General features: G+C 34.2%; 2 protein-coding genes and 1 long non-coding RNA gene across 3 annotated transcripts; 1 reads left to right on the plus strand and 2 right to left on the minus strand.

The window, feature by feature from the left end:
• Positions 1-4,206: 4,206 nt before the first annotated feature.
• LOC110104451 (zinc finger protein ZAT11-like) lies at positions 4,207-4,563 on the minus strand. Its single transcript, XM_020833562.1, has one exon. It carries the CDS (start codon positions 4,561-4,563, stop codon positions 4,207-4,209), a length of 357 nt encoding a protein of 118 aa, XP_020689221.1.
• A 4,329-nt stretch (positions 4,564-8,892) lies between these two features.
• Positions 8,893-9,596, minus strand: LOC110104435. Its single transcript, XR_002304047.2, has 2 exons — positions 9,348-9,596; positions 8,893-9,186 (listed from the first exon to the last, which is right to left on the minus strand). It is a non-coding gene; the product is annotated as an uncharacterized LOC110104435 (long non-coding RNA).
• Positions 9,597-15,044: 5,448 nt separating this feature from the next.
• LOC110104433 (histone H2B.7) lies at positions 15,045-15,833 on the plus strand. Its single transcript, XM_020833538.2, has one exon. The coding sequence runs from the start codon at positions 15,108-15,110 to the stop codon at positions 15,588-15,590; it is 483 nt and encodes a 160-aa protein (XP_020689197.1). The 5' UTR covers positions 15,045-15,107; the 3' UTR covers positions 15,591-15,833.
• Positions 15,834-19,569: the final 3,736 nt, after the last annotated feature.

Consider the following 19,569-nt stretch of genomic DNA (forward strand, 5'->3'; position numbering starts at 1 on the left):
TGTCGTTCTTAGAAGATGTCATGCGTACGAAACGCTCGAACGGGATGAAAGCAATGGAGAAGAAGACAGGTTTAGACGGGGAAGACGACCCTTCGTGCAAATGATCGCGAGATGCGAGGCGGATAGAAATTTCTAACGGGACTTAAACGGAATGTTAGAATAGATGAAAATGAGGGCTTTAGCTAGTTTGGGTGTTTAATATATATTTTGAATAGTTTTAATTGTTATGTATTTAAAAATTGTTTTATTTTTTTTTTTAATGCGAGATTTTGAATAATCTAAAACTTTGTGTGTGGAGCTGCTAGCTTATTGTAGGTTGCTAGTTGTTGAACTTTAAACCCATATTAAATTGCATATATATAACACTCAATTACATATACAATTTATTTTGATTATAATTAAATTAAAAATTAAGATTTAATAGCTTTTTGACACTGATATATATGCGTGTGCAAATATGGTAAAATTAAAATATTTGTTATATTCATAAATAGTGATGTCCTATTTGTTTACAGCCAACCCTGACGTGCCATATGGATCACATGCCACGTGCAATTCTCCAGTGATGACGTAGTTCGACTACTTATGCAATTCAGCAGATCTTCGAGGGCAAGTTTCTGAAAGTAGACAATGACATTCTACGAAAAGTTCTGTGAGGCTTCCTTAGGCTTTGACTGTAGACTGTAGACTGCTGTACTTCGCCGCTCACTGAAGTTTAGATGTTTCTTCATTGTCAGTTGGTACATATAATGTTAGTTTTGATTGAGCCAAACGTGTGAACCGTCGGATTAACCGCCATGGCATTGGCGCGTGATGATCGACAGTTTTGAGGTCAATTATTTATAGAAAAATTAAATTTATTATTTTTCATTAAACTCGCCAGGCCCTAGCACGAGCTGGCCATAGAGTATATTTGGTCCTAGGTTCAGCCAAACATACTAGCCTGGTTTTGAAGTGATATAACATGAATCTCGAGGTAATATTTAAGTTAAAATTTTCTAAAATTAAATTTAGGATCATCTGAACTCTGATTTATGCAAACTTATAGTCAAACTGAACATTTTAAAAAGACAAATCCAACGACACAAAAGTCAACCCAATTCGAGCCCAAATGTGTCCAAATCGAATACCCAAATTACATTTGGAAGTATTAGAGTATACTCAAAGTACAAATGCTCAAGATAATAAAACCATGTAACTCTGTAGCCTATTATAATCCTGCGGCTCTTCATTGTCATCATCTATCTATATATACTATATATCCTGTACTTGAATTAGATAGAATTTACCTTTCTCTATTCCCTGTGTTCTGTTTGCCTGAGTTCTTGAGTTCTGCTTCAGTTCCGGCCTGTTCATCAAGTTCTTTAGGAAGGTTCGAATTATAAATTGGAAACAAACGATTTCCAAGCGTGACATACTTGTAGTCGAATCGGGCAACTCGACGAGACGAATCCAACAAGCCCAAGATCGTCAAAATTTTATATTATTAAGGCACACAAATGCTCAATAAATTGTGTATGATCAAGGGAATCAATATCGGTGGTCCATTCGAACCACTCCTAACGTGCACTTGATCCTCTCCCTATTTACTGATCATGTCACTCCAAAAAAATTATAAATCTACCCATCATTTTTTTATTGAGAGGGGAAAAGGAGCAGAGAAAGGAAGATAAATAAGAGAGGAGAGGAAGAGAAATCTGATCTCTTTTGCTACCAAGCTCCTCTTCGATCATCACCTGACCACCAACTATTATCGGATTTACGCTTGAAGACAAACCATTGTAGTACTTTTGTTGGACATCCACCCGGTCACCAACTATTATCGGATTTATGTCTAACACCAACCATCACCCGGCTTCTGTCCGACCACCAATTATTCGCCATATAACAATTTTTCTAACCACCGTCGTCTACCGACTACAAACCTTTTGACCTATGTCTTCAAACAATGATTTTTTTGACCTCTGTCACCCAATGACTATGGTCCTTCTAACATTTGTTTCCTGACGACTACTCTGACCTCCATCACTAGACTACGATCTTTTTGACCTCTATTGCTATACTACGGCTCTTTTAACTTTTGACCCCTGAAACTATCTTTTTGACCATCGTCGCCTGTCGATAACAATCCTTCCGACATCCATCACCAGACAACAATCTTTTTTACCACTATGACCCATCGACTACAATTTTTCTAACATATGTCGTCCATCGACTACGATCATTCCGACCTCTGTCTCTAGATAATAGTATTTCTAACCATTGTCGCCTACCAACTGTGATCCTTTTAACCTCCATCACTTGATAATGGTTTTTCCGACTTTAGTGTAATAACCTGTATTTTGACTTTACCAAATTTTTTTCTGGAGTCATTATAACCCCAAATTTTAATTCGTCTTTGCCATAGTATTTTTATTGTACTATTTTACTTATATGAATTTTTTCGTAAATTTTTGGCACTGTCTAAAATTCTTAAGAAATTAGTACCTATCGGTACAAGTTAGGATTTCGAGATTGTCAGGTGTCCGTTTTATAAACTGGTTTCTCCGATATTTTTTAAATAACATGTTTTATCTTCTGAATATTTTGGTGTAATTTTTAAAGTCTTAAAATGATTTATTAGAATTTTATATTAAATAAATTGATTAAATTATATTATTATATTAAATAAGTATAGTATATTTTATTCAAAAATATCAAAAGGTCTTAAAAAGTTTTTAAAAGCCTTCCTTCTTAAGATTTGCTAACAGAGATCAGTTTAGGCGAATTTGAGAGAGAATGTGAGGAGAGAGAAATTATAATCCTAAATTTGGAGGCTATGGAACGTTTTTCGTCAGTCGGGCCAGTTAGAAAATTTACTCGTCCGTTGTAAGAGAAATGAGAATTTAGCCGCTTAAATTGGGGATCACGACCTTTTATACTTTAATTGTATCTATTTTATTTCAGCTCGTCATTAAAATAAAAATAAATACTCGGTCTCTATACAATAATTAATTCTATACAAATTTAATTGAGATATCAGATAAGTCAAATAATAATTTAATTCTTAAATAGATTAATAAGTATAAAAATTTAGGCCCATATATAAAATTTTCCCAAAATAAGATATTTGAGAAATAATTCTTTTTGACGTGTTCTCTAGAGAGTTATATGATGAATCTTCATGGCAAGAATATCCGTAGAGTTCCATTGGCAGCTTCCTTATGAGTTGCCAAGTAGCTTTAGGCTTTAGGCAACATGAAAACATGAAATTTTATATTTCCCAATACTATATGCACGTGTATCTTTTCTTGTAGCGGCTTAGAGGTGAGAAAAAAAGGGTTTCAATGATTTGGTTCACGTGTTGCCGACTGGTTCAATCCATTCATGTCTGTTAAATGACTCGATATTGCATAGGTAGGAAAGACAACCGAATTAAACAGTGAAAGAAACATTTCTGTTTCAGTTGCCGACGGTGTCTTTATCTCTTTTGATGGTTGCAGAATTTAGTGAAGCGTAATAAGTTCAGCCTTATTCTTTTGTCTTCCACTGAATAAAGATTTTTATTAATTAAATTTAGAATCAATGGAGTAATTTTGATGATTAATAAGGGAAAATTCCTCACATATTAATATAAATTGATCAAAATAAATTTCCTCACACATAACAATATCTTTAAACAAAATTCAAGGATCAATTTGTATTAGGATATCAAACTTTTTTTTTCAACTCACACACTCATCATATACGCTAGACTCGAACTTATACCTCTTGGTTGGTAACCAAAGCCCCCAACCAACAGAGCAACATGAGTTGCGTGATGTTTTAACCACAAAAATGATGATCTCTCGCAATAATTTAACCAATGGTATTTTAGAAGTAGTGTGATTTTATTGATGCAAATTATGATTTTGTTTGTGATGACTTTTTTTACTGGTTCTTAAAGCAACTTTTTATTATAAAAATTTTAATTTTTATACAATAAAATTTCTTTAAGAAGCACTAAAAAAAAAGGTCTCAAACGAAGATTATATCATCTGTTAAATAAAAAAACAAGCACTAAATATTTAAGCTTCTTAAGAAAAAAATGTGCTGCTAGACATATTGCAAATTAAAATATCTTTACATTTCAAGAACTCCTTGCTATGAAAGTCTTTCTCTCTCTATCTCTCTCCTCTTCCAGCACTGAACCATCTTTGTATTGTATATAATTTGATATATTTATAATCATAATCCTAATTTTAAGGTGAGCTCGGGTAAGTCAACTTCATCATAATGATCACCATCATCATCACCGTCCATTGGAATCACATTCAAGTCAAAATTCAGCACAGGAACGAACATCGGTGCCGCTAAAAGATCAAGAAGTTTATGTCGTCGCATATGGCCACCGAGAGCCTGACCCATGGAAAAATTCAACCCGCAAACCGAGCACTGGTGGACTCTCTCCTTAATCTTTGTTGTCTTCTCCTCTCTCTCCTTCGGCCTTGTGTGCCCAGTCCTGTGGCCTCCAAGGGCCTGATATGTGGCAAAGGAACGGCCGCAGGTTTTGCACTTGAACTCATGATCTCTTCTCTTCTCCATTGAGGGTACTTTCATGTAGCTTGTAATTGGTTGTGTGGTTTACAGTAGTTCACTAACGATCTCTCCTTCTCTCGCACTCCCTTTCTTATAAGCTGTGAGGGAACCGCGGAGAGATAAGTAGATTGCCAAGGTAGTAAATTCCTTGAACGCGTCTGAGTGTTCCTGCCGTTTTAGTTTTCTGTATAATGCCTATCCATTTTGAATGGGTGGTCAATGAAAGATTCAGACAAATATAATTATTATAAATCAATTATTTATATACTTCAAGATAATATTTGTATTTTTTAAAATGTTATTTTTAATGCTTTTGTAAGGTAGATAAATGTTTTTTTTTTAACGGGTATCCATCCGCCGCAACCCTTGAAAGATAGTTTGGCGGCGTGACTAATTTTTGGATGATCTAGAAGAGGCACCCACCTCAAAAACTTTCTGACCTGTTTCTCATTGAGTCTCACTTAAGAGGTGCTTCCGTCCGAAGGGAACTCTCCACCAATCAAACTAAGCGTCCATGGATAGATAGATGTCTTTTAAGTCGGTCAGAGAACATGACTCGCAGACAAGTTAAGTTCAATTATAATATATTTTTCTGTTTGGTTCGGATAACCTAAAAGCTTTTGTTTTTACTTGTTTATTGAGTAAGGCGGACTGCGGAGACCTAGAGGCAAAGTACATGGAAACAGAGGTCGCTTGCTTGTGATTATCTTTGACCGTTTTGACACTTAGCCAGATTAATTAATTAAGATTGATCAAGCTGAATTCTATAAGTTTAAATTTAAATTTTTATTATAATTAAAATGATAATTTTAGCTTGAGTAGCTATTATGCTAAAATGATTAAACAAAGAATTTAATAGATAAATTAATAATGAAAAATTAGTTGAGATAAGAGAGAGATTTATTAAATTCTAGAAAGCATCACGCGATATGCTAACTGAGAAAGAACATCATAATTTAACATGAAAAACTCTAGAAAACTGAAAAAATCATAGAGTTGCACCAAGCCTAGAAATTTACGCTGAAAAATGAGAGAAATTGAACAAATCTTACTCTCAATTTCCGCACCATTTCATGCACACAAACACCTTTTGAGATTACAATTATCATATAAAAATTGCAGGAAAGAAACTGACTCAGCTGGGATATAGCATTGCGGCGATGGACCCACAACACCTTGGTGCTGGGCTCTCCATCCCATAGCGGGTTCACATTGTTGTGGCGCTGTGTTCACATCATCTCAGAGCTTTCGTGGCACTGTGTTCAAATGTGGGAGCTTCCATGGCTCCGCCCAAATATTGTCAACCTTGAGGCAAAACGACTTAATTCGCCACCATAGCCTTTGCCGGCCAAACATCGTCGTCGCCGCCACCATCGAGACCAAGCGTCGTCACCGTTGCTGTTGCTTACCAAGGTTGGTAGGTCGTGTCGAGTTGACCTGGGTCCGAAACGGATCAGATTCGGATCCGAAAAAGTGACCCGTTAGCAAAAACATATCGGATTCAAGTCGGATCAACTTATGTCATGTCAGTTCAGAGTTTTTGACATTTATAAGGCTGTGCCTTTTTTTTTTTTGACATTTATGTAAAAACTTTAATGCTCCGTTGAGATAACTTATGCTTTAACTGTTATTTACGATTCTTCATTTAAATTAAACCGTACATTTTAATTTTTATTGTAATAATTTTTTAATTCGTAACAATTATAACCATCAATAAAGTAGTGATTTTTTTTTACTTAAATATACAATAAAAACTTTTGTAGGTAATTTGACCATTTATTCACATTTTATTTTTCTAATTTTGTTCTTAGTAGAGAGCTAGCGAGGGGTGCTCTGTAATTGGTGGTAAAATGTCATTATAGAAGGATGTAATTGCCGATTAGTTCCGTGTAATTTCCTCTAATCAACCTTGGAATGCAAGTTTACGCTGTGCCGGAATGATTGGAAGATGACTTTGACTTCGAAACTTCTAATTTTTATTTTTCTTTTTCATATTTAATTATAATATAATGAATTATCCAAAATAAAAATTTATTTGATTAAAATACTAAATATTTATACAATAATAGCATGATAATTATTTTATATTACAAAACAATAATAAATTTTTTAGGAAAAAAAATGTTTTGTCTTTCATATTTTCCAATTTTATTTCTTTGTAATGTTGTCTGATAAAAAATAAACATAAGAAACAATGGATAGTTATTTAGTCAAAATTAAAAAAAAAAACATTCTTTCTGATATTGGAGTGCATCAAAATTATACTAGAAAGTTGTGTGCAACTTCCTCTGACTTAGGATTCATTTGGGATGACCGTATTTGTTGGTAAAATTGTACAAAAATTTTCTTTCTAAAGTTGTTTTACAAAAATCAATGTATTTTATTTAGGAAGTATAAATGTGGAGCTACTATGCTGTAGCTATGGGTGTCAATATTTGACACAACACTAAAACCCAACTCGAATTTGACAAAAAAAATTTGGGTTAGACTCGACCTGATTTTAAAACGGGTCAAATTAATTCGACTCGTTTGAAAAATGATTTGGGTTTGGGCTGAACCAGAAATAAAAAATCCACCGGGTTTCTGTAGAAATTCTTATTCTAGCCTTGAACAGCAAGAATTCATTTGAGGAAGAAGATGAACAGTAAAAGCAAAGTAATGATGTATATGTTCTTGTCTTTACTGGTTACAGAGTAGATCCCTAAATAGACATCTAAGAGGAACTTTACACGTGTGACCACGTTATTGGTTTACAAGAAATAGAGAGATAAAGGGAATTGCTGACTGTAGATCTTATTTAAATACACTAACATCCCCCCTCAAACTGAGAATTAGAGAAAATGTTCAGTTTGGATCGCAGCAACTTGAAGCGAGGAGTGGATAACGGCTTTGTGAGGATGTCAGCTAGCACTCAAGTTGTGTCTGTTCATCACTCGTCAGGTTGTCATTCTGTTCACGTGTCGTCATTCGTCAGCTCGATGTGCCTGCCGTCCGATGAGCCGTGACGCCGAGAGTGCCATCCCGTGTTGGCCTCAACAGCTGCCTTCGATTGTGAGCCCCGCCGTGCTGCTTGCTGCCGTCGACGCAAGCTCGTCATCCTGTCGTTCCACTTCTTACCGTCGACGCGAGCCCACCGTCCCACCATTCTGCCTGCTACCGTCGACATGAGCCCGCTTATTGCCTTCAATGCGAGCATGTCGTCCCGTTGTTCCACCTGCAGGAGTCGATGTGAGCCCGCCAGTTGACGTCGACGTGAGCCCGGGTTAACAAAACAATGTCGGGTTGGGTCAACCCAGTAACCCGCCAGGTCGGGTCCGAGTTCGTGTTTTCGACCCATTTGCAAAATCGAGTTTGATTCGGGTCAACACGTTTGAACCCGTTCAGCCCAAACCCAACCCGAAACCCAATTTTAACACCTCTTATTGCATCTGTATGAGAACAAATTATTTTAATAATATTTCAAAAAAATTCTTAAAATAAATATGATAACAAACTAACAATTTTAAATTCAAATTGAATATTTGTAGAAAATATTTTATAAGTTTTAAATATCAAAAGTAATATAAATTTTTATTGACAATGCACTATCATATTTTCACTACTAATAAATAAGGCTTTCGCGACACTTTTTAAGACCTACTGCAGCGGTTTAAACACCTACTAATTTATTTGCAGCGGTTTAGAAACCATTGTATTTGCGTTCGCTGCAAAGGCTTTAGCAGCGATTTTTTGAGTGCTGCTGTAGGAAGGCTTTAGCAGCACTTTTTTAGCAGGTGTTAAAACCGCTGCTAAAGGGTAAAATAAATTAAAAAAATATATAATACCAAAAAATCAAATTTATGATCAAATTATTTAAACTTCTAAATGTCAGAAATTTACATTTTCAAAGAAGACCATGCATCAAACATCATGCAAATAAATCGGATTTTCAAAATATTAGTGCATATACTGGATCAGCCATATTTTGGTTGTCAAAAACTTCTATTATGACTAAGCTATAAGATTTTAAAATATCAAAACAGACGAGTATTGTTTTAGTGAAAACCATTTAAAATCTTGGAAGTGGAAGTAGTTTATGATCTGCTACTTGTGATACAAAATTTAAATGGTGGCTGCATTTGCTCTTAAGTAATTTTGAATTAAAACCTTTAGTTGAAACATGCAAGCACTTCAATAAACATCGAAAAGTATTGTTTTGTGAAGTAAATGAGAGAATTGATTGGTCAAAGCAATCTATTCTTAGAACTTAATAGCAAAACTTAAGAGACTTGTTACTGCCAGTTTCAAAATTTTCATTTTGAATTATCAATAGAAATATAACATGAAAAAAGAAGAATGTGCTTGAATATATACCTAAGCACTTAACATAGATATTTGATAACAACCACAACAACATAAGTAGGAATAACAACCACATCCATTATTAATATACATTTACAAAAGTCATATAGAAGAATGATTAAATCCATAGTGCAACCTGCTAGTTGAGCAGCAAGGGGACATACTTCGTGAACAGAATTTGATAAGCAAGCCTAGACGCGCTTCAGATGAATATGCTATGTAGTTGATCCAAATCCAACCTAATTAAATCCATAGATGAGTCTATGCCCGATTGATGCATCCTAACAACTGCAATAAGATGCAAACCATTAAAATTTAGTCCTACTTAATATGGAGAATAAAGACTAGGAGTTAAAGAGTAATAAATGAATATGATATCAAAAAATTTTAATATAGAAATGATATAAAAGAGGTTATAAATGAATATGATAGCATGCTGGTCAAAATACCTTATTCTTGCAAACCAGCATATCCAGATGGAGAGACTTGACATAAAATTGGCAAAAGGAATACTCGTAGGCATGATGAGTCATTTCCCTGCACTCCATAAACAGTGAGATCTAAGAAATTCATTAAGTAATTCGATAAACCAAAATTGTAGAATATAAGTTCTCTAGGAAGTTACTACAAGATGAAATTCAAATGGAATAGATGTTCCCTAATTAAGTTGATACAATATGAAGTCCAAATCTAAATTAAATAACAACCGGTAAGGCATGGACACAGATTTTTCTCAAAAAACCTATTTTTAGCAACAATTTAAATTTTGTAAAGGTTTTTGGATGACGTCAATGGCCATCTGGATGGAGAACTTCGATCTGTCAGTGACAAACGAGTCGCCGGAATCACCATCAGCACCCATGGGAGGTTGGCGCGGGGCAGTGGGCAGCGCGGGCGAGGGCAGCGGGCGGGGGCAGCGAGCGGGGCAGCAGGAAATTCAAATTTTTTTTAAAATAAACGGATTTTCGGGTTGACCCGGCAACCCACCAGGTCAACCCGAATTAGACCCATTTTTTCAAACGGGTCGAATCTGCGAACCTGAACCCGACCCGTTTTTCAAACGGGTCGGGTCCAACCCAGATTTTCCGGGTTGGTCCGGGTCAGATTTTCGTGTCGTGTCAAATATTGACACCCCTATTTATGATTACCGGCAATGCTCATTGGTGAGGTTTTTTTTTCTAGTTCATCGGCAAAGGATTTTTTCACGAGAAAAGGCGAGCAACAACTTTAATAGCAGATATCGAAAGGGGGAGCAGTTTGGTGCGAGAAAATGCATGTCTGGAAAATATCGAAAGTCTACGCTGTGCGATGAAGATGGGTTATCAATGAGAGAGAGAAAAATGAGAAACAGATGATAAATATATAATGATTTTGAATAGTTTATATGTTTTTTTTGTTCATTTTGAATCTTTTTTGAGCTTGTACAGAGTTGTGTATAAGAATTTTTTTTTAATGCTATATTTTTTCTATTCTTTTGAGCTCGTTCGTAATTATGTATTAATGTGTATTGCTTTGCATTCTTGAGCTTGTGTTCTTCTTTTACAACCCAGCTGCTACATAAACCCTAAGTTTTGTTACGATACCCAAGCCGAGCCCTTCTCTTGTTATTTCTCACGGCCTGTTTCCAGTGAGCTGGTGTTATGTTTAAGTATATAAATATTTAGTTATATATTTGTTTTGATTGCCAAGCCACCTCAATTTCGTTGCCTGAAAAATCGAGAACTACTTGGAATTCTTAAGATAAAACTTCAGCTACAAGCCTACAACACATTAATAGTAATCACAATAATATTAAAATATAAATCTTAGAAAAATTAATTGTATGCATAACATTATATGTTCCTTAGCTCCTACATATTAAATTGATCGAAATAAAGTATATAATTTTATTTTTTTCTAATTTTTTTTATGGGTAATTTTTTTTATGTATTAGTGTGTATTGTTGTGCAGGTCTGTATAATTGTGTATTTGATGTGTATTATTGTATATTACTATGCATTAATATGTATTGATGTGTATTGATGTGTATTATTATATATTATTATATATTGGTGTGTGTTGTTGTGTATTTGTGTGCATTTATGTGTATTAATATGTATTCATGTATATTTATGTGTATTAATTGTTGTGTACTACTGTGTTTTGTTGTATATTGATGTGTATTGATATGCATTGTTGTATATTGGTATGTATTATTATGTAATACCGTGTATTGATATGTATTAATGTGTATTTGTGTATAATGTTTTGTATTACTGCGTATTGTTATATATTGATGTGAATTATTGTGTATTGATATGTAATATTATGCATTGGTGTGTATTAGTATGCATTAGTGTGTATTACTATGCACTGATGTATATTTATGTGTATTCGTATATATTGATATGTATTTGCGCATTAATGTGCATTGATATGTATTGATGTGTATTGATGTGAATTAGTGTATATTGGTGTGTATTACTATATATTAATATGTATTGGTGTGTATTGCTGTGTATTTTATTGTGTATTATTGTATATTTTATTGTGTATTGCTTTGTATATTGTTGTATATTGATTCAATATTCTTGTGTCCAATTATTCATAAGTGAGTTTGAAAAAAAAAATATTTTATTGAGAATAAATTGAATTTTATTGTATTAAATTTGATAATAATTGTATATTAACCATTAACAATAAAAAAAATAATTTTATTCTAGTACTCTCACTCAAAAAATTCTTAGATCTATATTTGCCAAATCTTACCACTTTTTAAATTAATTTTCTAAAAGTTTAGTTGACCTTAAAATTTGCTTTGATTTTTTCCTAAAAAATATTTCATAATTTCCTAAATGATTGGTACTTTAAATAGTTTGAAAAAATTTCTTCACTCTTTACTTTATTGAATGCCATTTAAAATTTCATTTACTGAATTATTATAAGGCATTAAGGCATGTAACTTTATTCCATCAGCTACCTAAAAAGCAAAATGCAAACAAGCTTCAAAAGTTAGATTGCTTCTAAAGGTACCAAACAAAATTTTTTTCTTGTTTTATGGTGTGGCAACAAAATATTCATTGTTACATGCTTTCTCTCTTAATGTGAGTACTCAAATCACTATGATGAAGACAATCTATTATAACATTTTCAAGGATTTACTGGTCTGTTGAAATTTCTTGCCTCATAATTGCAATCTTAATAACTGTTTTAAGAGATATTTGAAGCTTTTGGGCCATATTTTAGCTCTTCAGAGCATCACTAGTATTCATTCTTGCATTGACAAGTGCTAATCAGTTATCATAATAACATTAAATATTAAAAAAATAGAAAAAATTAATTTTTTTCTTGATATAAGATTGAATTTTTAATAAGTTAATTTAAAAAACAATAAGATTGGGCAGTTGTGTATGCTTATTACTTTAGGAATACACACATTGTTATTTTTTGAGATTAAATTTGAGTAGTCATATATTATGTCTTTTAAAATTAACTTTAATTAATAGATAAATTTAAATTAGAATATTAATTTGAACTTAGATTTATCAATACCTAGTAATACATAGTATGTTTCAACTTGTAAATCATATATTTCAATATAATTTCTCTAATATATAGAGTGCAAATATATATATATTTTCAACATAATTTCTATAAAACATATCTGTGAAAAAGCTCAAAAAGCTTTCAAATGAATAAATACAATATTTTTGGATTCATATAAGCTTGAATACACAACAATACTTAGAAATACATAGTGCAAATTAGTAAAAAAATATATATTTTTTAATATAATTTTTCTAATAACAGCTGTTTATAAGCTAAAAAAACTTTTAAATGAATAAATAAAATATTTGTGAATTCAAACAAACTTGAATACACAGCAATATACATCAATACCTAGCAATACATCGTACATTTTAGCCAAAAAATTTATATTTTCCAACATAATTTCTCTATAATAGCAAAGTAAGTTTCATCTTATTCTTCAAGTTTTTTATTATTTTTCAATGGCTCTTCAGAGAATATGACATCATTGAAACTAATTTTCATCTTCATCGCATGTTTCTCTTTTTACTTTCTTAACAGGTACCGAAAGTTTTATTTTGCAAAAAATCTTAAATATTTGAGAATTGGGAGATTTGCGGGTTTCTTTTTCAAAAACATAAAAAAGAGTGAGTTGCCGTAATTTTAAAATTTTCACGGTGTGTTGGATCGGATCTTCGAGTCTTAAGAAAAAAAAGATAAGAAATCTATATCATCATTTCATTGAAGTTGGAGGTAGAGCTATGTTGAGACTTGCATAGAACAATTTTTCTAGACTTAGCTCCCCGCCTTGGAATAATTTGAATTTCCTTTTTTTGAACAAAAAAAGTTGTCCTTAGAGAACAATAATTAAAAGAGAAACTATAATTTTCTTCTTACATAACAGGCCGTGTGATGTAATTTTTATACTATCAAACAAGGCTTTTAAAACCGGACCGGACCGGCCGGTTACGGTTCTCTTGAAAACCCTTTTCGCGTCAAACAGGCGTTAAACCGTTCGAACCGCCGGTCCGACCGTCGAACCGGAAAACCGGCTCCGGTTTCGAATAACCAGACGGTTCGGGCAAATTTTGATCTGAGCTGTTGGATCTCATCCTACGGTTAATATGAGCAAAGGCGGATTTAAGCGGGTTCCCGCGGGCGAAAAATAAAAATACAGGCGGATCGATCTCGCGTGCCCTAAAACTCTTCCGCTTCGCTCTCGCCTCTCGCTCTCGCTCTCGCTCGCAAGTCGCGGCTCTGGCGCAAGCTTCTTGTCTTCAACTCTTCCTTCCATTTCGCTTACAGAGATAGATTTGTTCGGCACAAAGGTAATCTCATTCGTCTTCCTTTTTCCGTTTCATGAACAGTTCTGCTTTTGATCCAGCCAGCACGCTCGACTGCCTTCCTCATAAATTTGTTCGGCTGTTCATAGGGTCACTTTGCGTTTATGTTAGTTTGAGTTTTAAAATTGCATATCCTCTCTTGTTAAGTCTTAATACTCCTCTGCTTCGGTATTCATGAATCAAAACAGATTTGCTCATTCGCCTTTGTTTTAAGCTTTTAGGATGTTTTGTGTTTTAGCTTTGTGATATTTTTTAATAGAAAAATTTGACTTTTGCTGTTTGATACCGATCTAATGGTTTGTTGATGTGTGAATTTGGGGATTAGGGCTAGTATCACGTCGGGCACATTATAGATTCTTCTTACCGGGAGGTTTTTGGGAAAGATGATGGTTTTCCTAAAGCAGGTAGCTGCCTTTTGGATTGCTTCTGATTGATGGTGAGATTTAACAAGAACCGTGTAAACATTTGTTTGATATCTTATATATATCTAGTAAACGATTTATGCTAATATTTTGTAATGCTATTATTTGTAGAATTACATTTTGATTTATTTAGAAGGCTGAATATTAATATGTTTCTATTCCATTATATGCAGGTTGATCTTGCTCATCTATTGGCAGCTCGTGATCAAGAACTTCTAGCTTTATGCCTTTATCAGCTAAGGTATTGTTAGCATGTTTTAATTATGTGTTTAACTGAAGGTTCTATTTCTATCTAGGAATTTTGTTTATAAGTTTTGCTAAGTTTGCTGCTTCATTTGCATATTTTTTAGTTTATAAGTTTGATGTTTTTTAGTTTATAATATATGAGCTTTATATGTTTTAGGTTGTTTGAATTTGCAACTACGACGAATTGAGGTATTCATTGTTTTCTACCTTGCATAGTTTTCAACTTTATTATTTTATTTTACTTTATAGTTTTCTATAATATATATTTATTACGTCATCCGGTTCGACCCCGGTTTGACCCCGATCGAACCATCAAACCTCTAACCCCTCCTTCTTCCGGTTCATCGACCGGTCCGATTTTAAAAGCCTTGCTATCAAATGTCAATTTGTTAACCCTAGTGATTTTGGACATTCCCAAAGCTAAATACGCGAACTAAGCCTATTTTTTTGGGAAAAATACGGGAACTAATCCGATCCGCAACAAAACAATCCTCCTCATATCATTGCCGTACAAAATCATAGAAAGGCATTATGATCAACGGTCAGAAATAATTACAGCAATTAATCCGGACATAAACAAAGCCAGCCAATTAGCGCTCACCTCGTCTCGCCTATTTATAACCTTTCGCTACCCACCGTTCGTCATTCGCCGCTCTATTCGTCTCGGATTTGTTTTCGATTAGCGATTCCAATGGCTCCAAAGGCGGAGAAGAAGCTCGCTGAGAAGAAGCCCGTCGCCGAGAAGTCGGTGGAGGAGAAGGAGAAGAAGGTAGAGGTGTCCGAGAAGGCCGAGAAAACGCCGGCGGGAAAGAAACCGAGGGCGGGAAAGAGCCTTCCTGCAACAAAAGAAGGCGTCGCTCCTGGCGATAAGAAGAAGAAGAAGAAGGCCAAGAAGTCCTCCGAGACTTACAAGATTTATATCTTTAAGGTTTTGAAGCAGGTTCACCCAGACATCGGGATCTCTAGCAAGGCGATGAGCATCATGAACTCCTTCATTAACGACATCTTCGAGAAACTTGCTCAGGAGTCTTCGCGACTCGCCCGATACAATAAGAAGCCGACTATCACATCTCGGGAGATCCAGACTTCGGTTCGCCTCGTTCTACCCGGTGAGCTCGCTAAGCACGCGGTTTCTGAGGGCACCAAGGCTGTTACCAAGTTCACCAGTTCTTGATCTGGTTTGTTAATTCTACGGTCTTGATGTGTAATTTTCTTGTTTTTCTGGGAATGCTTCTTTTAAACTTTCTGGTCCTAAGATTCTGTAATTAGTAGTAGAACATGTTTCGCATGTCTACGTTTTAATTTGTTCTTGGTTATACTTTCGCAGCGGAAACATTTTCTATGAAAAGTCTTTTCTGGTAGCTGCTTTATTATTTCTGTTATTGAATATTTCGATCGTTGTAATTGTTTATGCTAATTCTTTTTATGTTTTAAGTATGGATTATGATCAGCGTTGTTTTTAAATTATTTTAATTTTTAATACTGTTTCGTCTGATTAATCCAAATTAAATGAAGTTAGGTATATTAAAGAATTGCTAGGATTCGCTTTTTGATGAAAGCGAATGGTCTTTTAGTGCTTGTCGTTTCTATGTTTGGATTTATTGATCGAGCATTATGGGCTTTTCTTTTAAAATTATTATAAAGCCACGGTCAATTACATCAAGCAGATTGCAAAATTTCGGTGAAGAACTTGATATTTGGAAGTAATATAATTACATAATTACAAAAGTTATTCATCTGATGTTGTAAAAGGTGAATCATAGTATGATAAATCATTCACTTAATTGTTGTAAATGATTAAAAATATTATTATTAATTTTTAAAATTTGTTCTTATTTTAAACGTGTAATATAAATTATATATGTATTATTCTCATCTTAAAGGAGATTCAAGAAATATAAAACATATATTATTATAATTTCTACATGTAACTGTTCAATAATTTGTGATAACAGTAACTTCATGAAATGGATCTTGGATAAAGCTTGTATTGTGTCTATGTGCATGCACTGTACATTTCCCTTTGATCCGGTTTGTTGTACATCGTTTAAATGTTGGCACTGGCTGAACGAAAAAAAAAGACAGATGAATGCAGAGGTATGTTCACATCGGCTGGCTTATGATAGATTGTAATTTGGGGAGATGGGTTTAATCTTGCTATGGTAGTGAGTGTAGAAGTTGTTGGATGGCCTAATCATTTACGCCAGCTTCTGTTTGTGATTGTAGCAGATAGATTGTTGGGGTAATTGAGATGCTTGAGATAGATGGTGTAGTAGCTCACAAAAACAATTAGGAGCAAGGAAACAGCATAGGAAAGACAGCGATATGCAAAACAAATTGTACAAAATCTATGTCAAAAACCAACATTTTATCCCTCCTTCCTCTACCTATATTTCTATGTATCTTTTTGTATTACTATATCTGATCACTGCATACTAAAAGTTATAGGAGATTTAAGTAATTGAGAAATGACAAAAGCTAGAAAATAAGAGTAATAGAGAAACAAAAGATAATGGGAATAACAAAAAGTGGATAATGGTGGTAGAATATCCCTTCTTCCTTATGATGCACTGCATTGATGCTCCCCGACTTCCTTAGCATGCACCACATCAATAATTTGCTCTTTTGCTTTGAAAAGACCTGCTGTTGCTATAGTGGTTTGGGTGTTGAGTTCATTTGGGGAATAATAAGCATAAATGTTAGAAATATTGTAAGTTGCAGGTGTATGAAAATGAGGTGGAAGATCATAAGCATTGCCATTTATGCTTTTGAGGATGAGAATTGGACCAATTTTTTGGGGACGGGGACTGAGTTTTAGTATGATCTAGACAAAACCTTTCTTTGTTGATCCCAACCATCACAAGATTGTCCGGAGAAAATATTTTTTTGTTTTTGGTGAACATCTTTTGTAGTTTGAATTGGAAAAAAATTATTTGTTTTTCACATCATTGAGCAAAGAATGGAAAGGTCAGTAAGTTAAGTAGCGTTTTGTTCTTACATTTTGGCAAGATAGTAATGTCAAGGATGTTATTCGGGGATTTGTGTTACGATGCTGAAGGATGATCGTCTTGTAGAATGATTAGTCCTGAAATTTATGCAAATTCAGCTTTTTTTTTAAACTTGTGCCAATGTTTCGGATTGTTTTGGACTAAACAACAAAGCATATTGTCAAGAGAGAGATTCACCATCTTCGTTTGCATATTAGTTTGCGAGTGATAAGCTAAACTAAGTTAAATTTTTGTGTGCAGTTTTTTCCATAATTCAAGTTAGAAATGACTCACAAATTTCACATCATGATTAGAGGTAAGATTGTGAGGCACACTACAGCGATAGACTACTTCATGAAAAATAGTTGAGCAATATTAAGGTCATTAAATGTTTTCTTACATGTAATAAAGAGATCCATTTTTGAAAATCTATTGACCACAATTATTATAGAATCAAAACCTTTCTTAGTTTGTGGTAGACCCAAAACAAAAAAACAAGACTTAAATCTTCCCAGATAGAATTAAGCATTGGCATAGGAGTATACAACCCAATCTTTTGATGAATACCTTTAAATTGCTGGCAAATTGGACACCTTTCCACATAGCGAGAAACATCGCGTTGTAATTGGGGCCAATAGAAACGTTCCTAAAGGTGTAAGAGAGTCTTGTCTCTACCAAGGTAAGCTGCTTACCCTCCACCATGAGTTTCTTGAATGATTTGCTGTCACCGTGAAGAATTGGCCGCACACAGGACATTGCCTTTGAATAACAACTCATGGCATATGGAATATTTAGCTATAGACTTACCATGAAGGCATTACTCCCATATGGATGAGAAACCCTTATCATAGTGGTGCAGGTCTTTAAGACACTCAATGCCTGGAAGCTCAGCTTGCAGTTGCACCTATAACACTGAATGCCTGCTTAAAGTGTTGGCAACTTGATTTTGGGGACTAGATTTGTGTTGGAGAACGAATGTAAATTTCATTCATTCTATTTATATTCTTTTGGTTGTTTAGAAATTGTAATGCTTGATGGTCACTACACAGGATGAAGTCCTGATGCAAAAGAAAATGCTCCCAATGTTTTGAAGTTGGTACAATTGCATATAATTCTTGCTCATAAATAGTCCACTTTTGTTGAGATGGGCACAATTTTTCTTTGAAGTATTTGACAATCATGTCCTGTTGAGATAAGAGTCCTGTTGAAATAAGACGACACCTATACCAATTGTAGATGCATTTGTATTAACTTGAAATGATCTGACAAAGTCGGAGAAGGAGAGGACTGGTGTAGTGCGTAAGGCAAATTTGATTGCCTCAAAACTTCATTGCCTCTTGTTTGACCAAGGGATCGTCTTGGATTTAAGCAGGTAGTCATGGGAGCAATTATTAAACACTAAATTCATGGATAAAATGATGATAAAAATTGTCAAGTCCATGACAATTATGCACATCATAAAGTGATCAAGATGTAAGCCAAGTCATAACAGCTGAGACCTTGGTTGGGTCGACATGAATCTCCACGGATGATATAATAAAACCTAAAAAATTTACTGTGTTTTGACGAATTCACATTTGGAAATGTTGAGAAATGTTGAGATATAATTTGTGTTCAGGTCTCAAAGATTTGGGTTAAATGAATGAGCTCTTTAGCTAGCGGAGGACTATAAAAGAGGATATTATTGAAGTAAACAACACAACATTTGCCTAAGAAAGATTTTGAGTATTTGATTCATAAGTTGCATGAAGGTTGAAGAAGCATTGCACAAGTTGAATGACATCACCTTCAGTTCATAGAGGCCTTGGTTGCTTTTAAATTGTCGTTTTCCACTTGTCATCTGGTTGATACTTGGGATACATGGGTTGCTGTAGGCTTTACAGTGGGAGGTGTTAGTTTAGGATCAACAATTGGTTATGCATGATGTTTTCTGGATAAGTAACTTCCAGTATGCTGATAAAATTGCATTTCAGGTTTAAGAGCAAAATTTATTGTGTGAGACAATGGCCAAATAGAATTCAACTCCAACTTGTCTTGAATTGTATCCCGCAAACCCCCAATATGCATTGCCGCTAGCTGATTTTTTGTTTCATTCAAGTTTTTTCGAGTGCTCAACTTGTAGAATTCCTCGGTATATTCATTGATAGTGCGACTTTCTTGTGAGCA

Source organism: Dendrobium catenatum, unplaced genomic scaffold (assembly GCF_001605985.2).
Source record: "Dendrobium catenatum unplaced genomic scaffold, ASM160598v2 fragScaff_scaffold_80, whole genome shotgun sequence".
Taxonomy (NCBI): Eukaryota; Viridiplantae; Streptophyta; class Magnoliopsida; order Asparagales; family Orchidaceae; genus Dendrobium; species Dendrobium catenatum.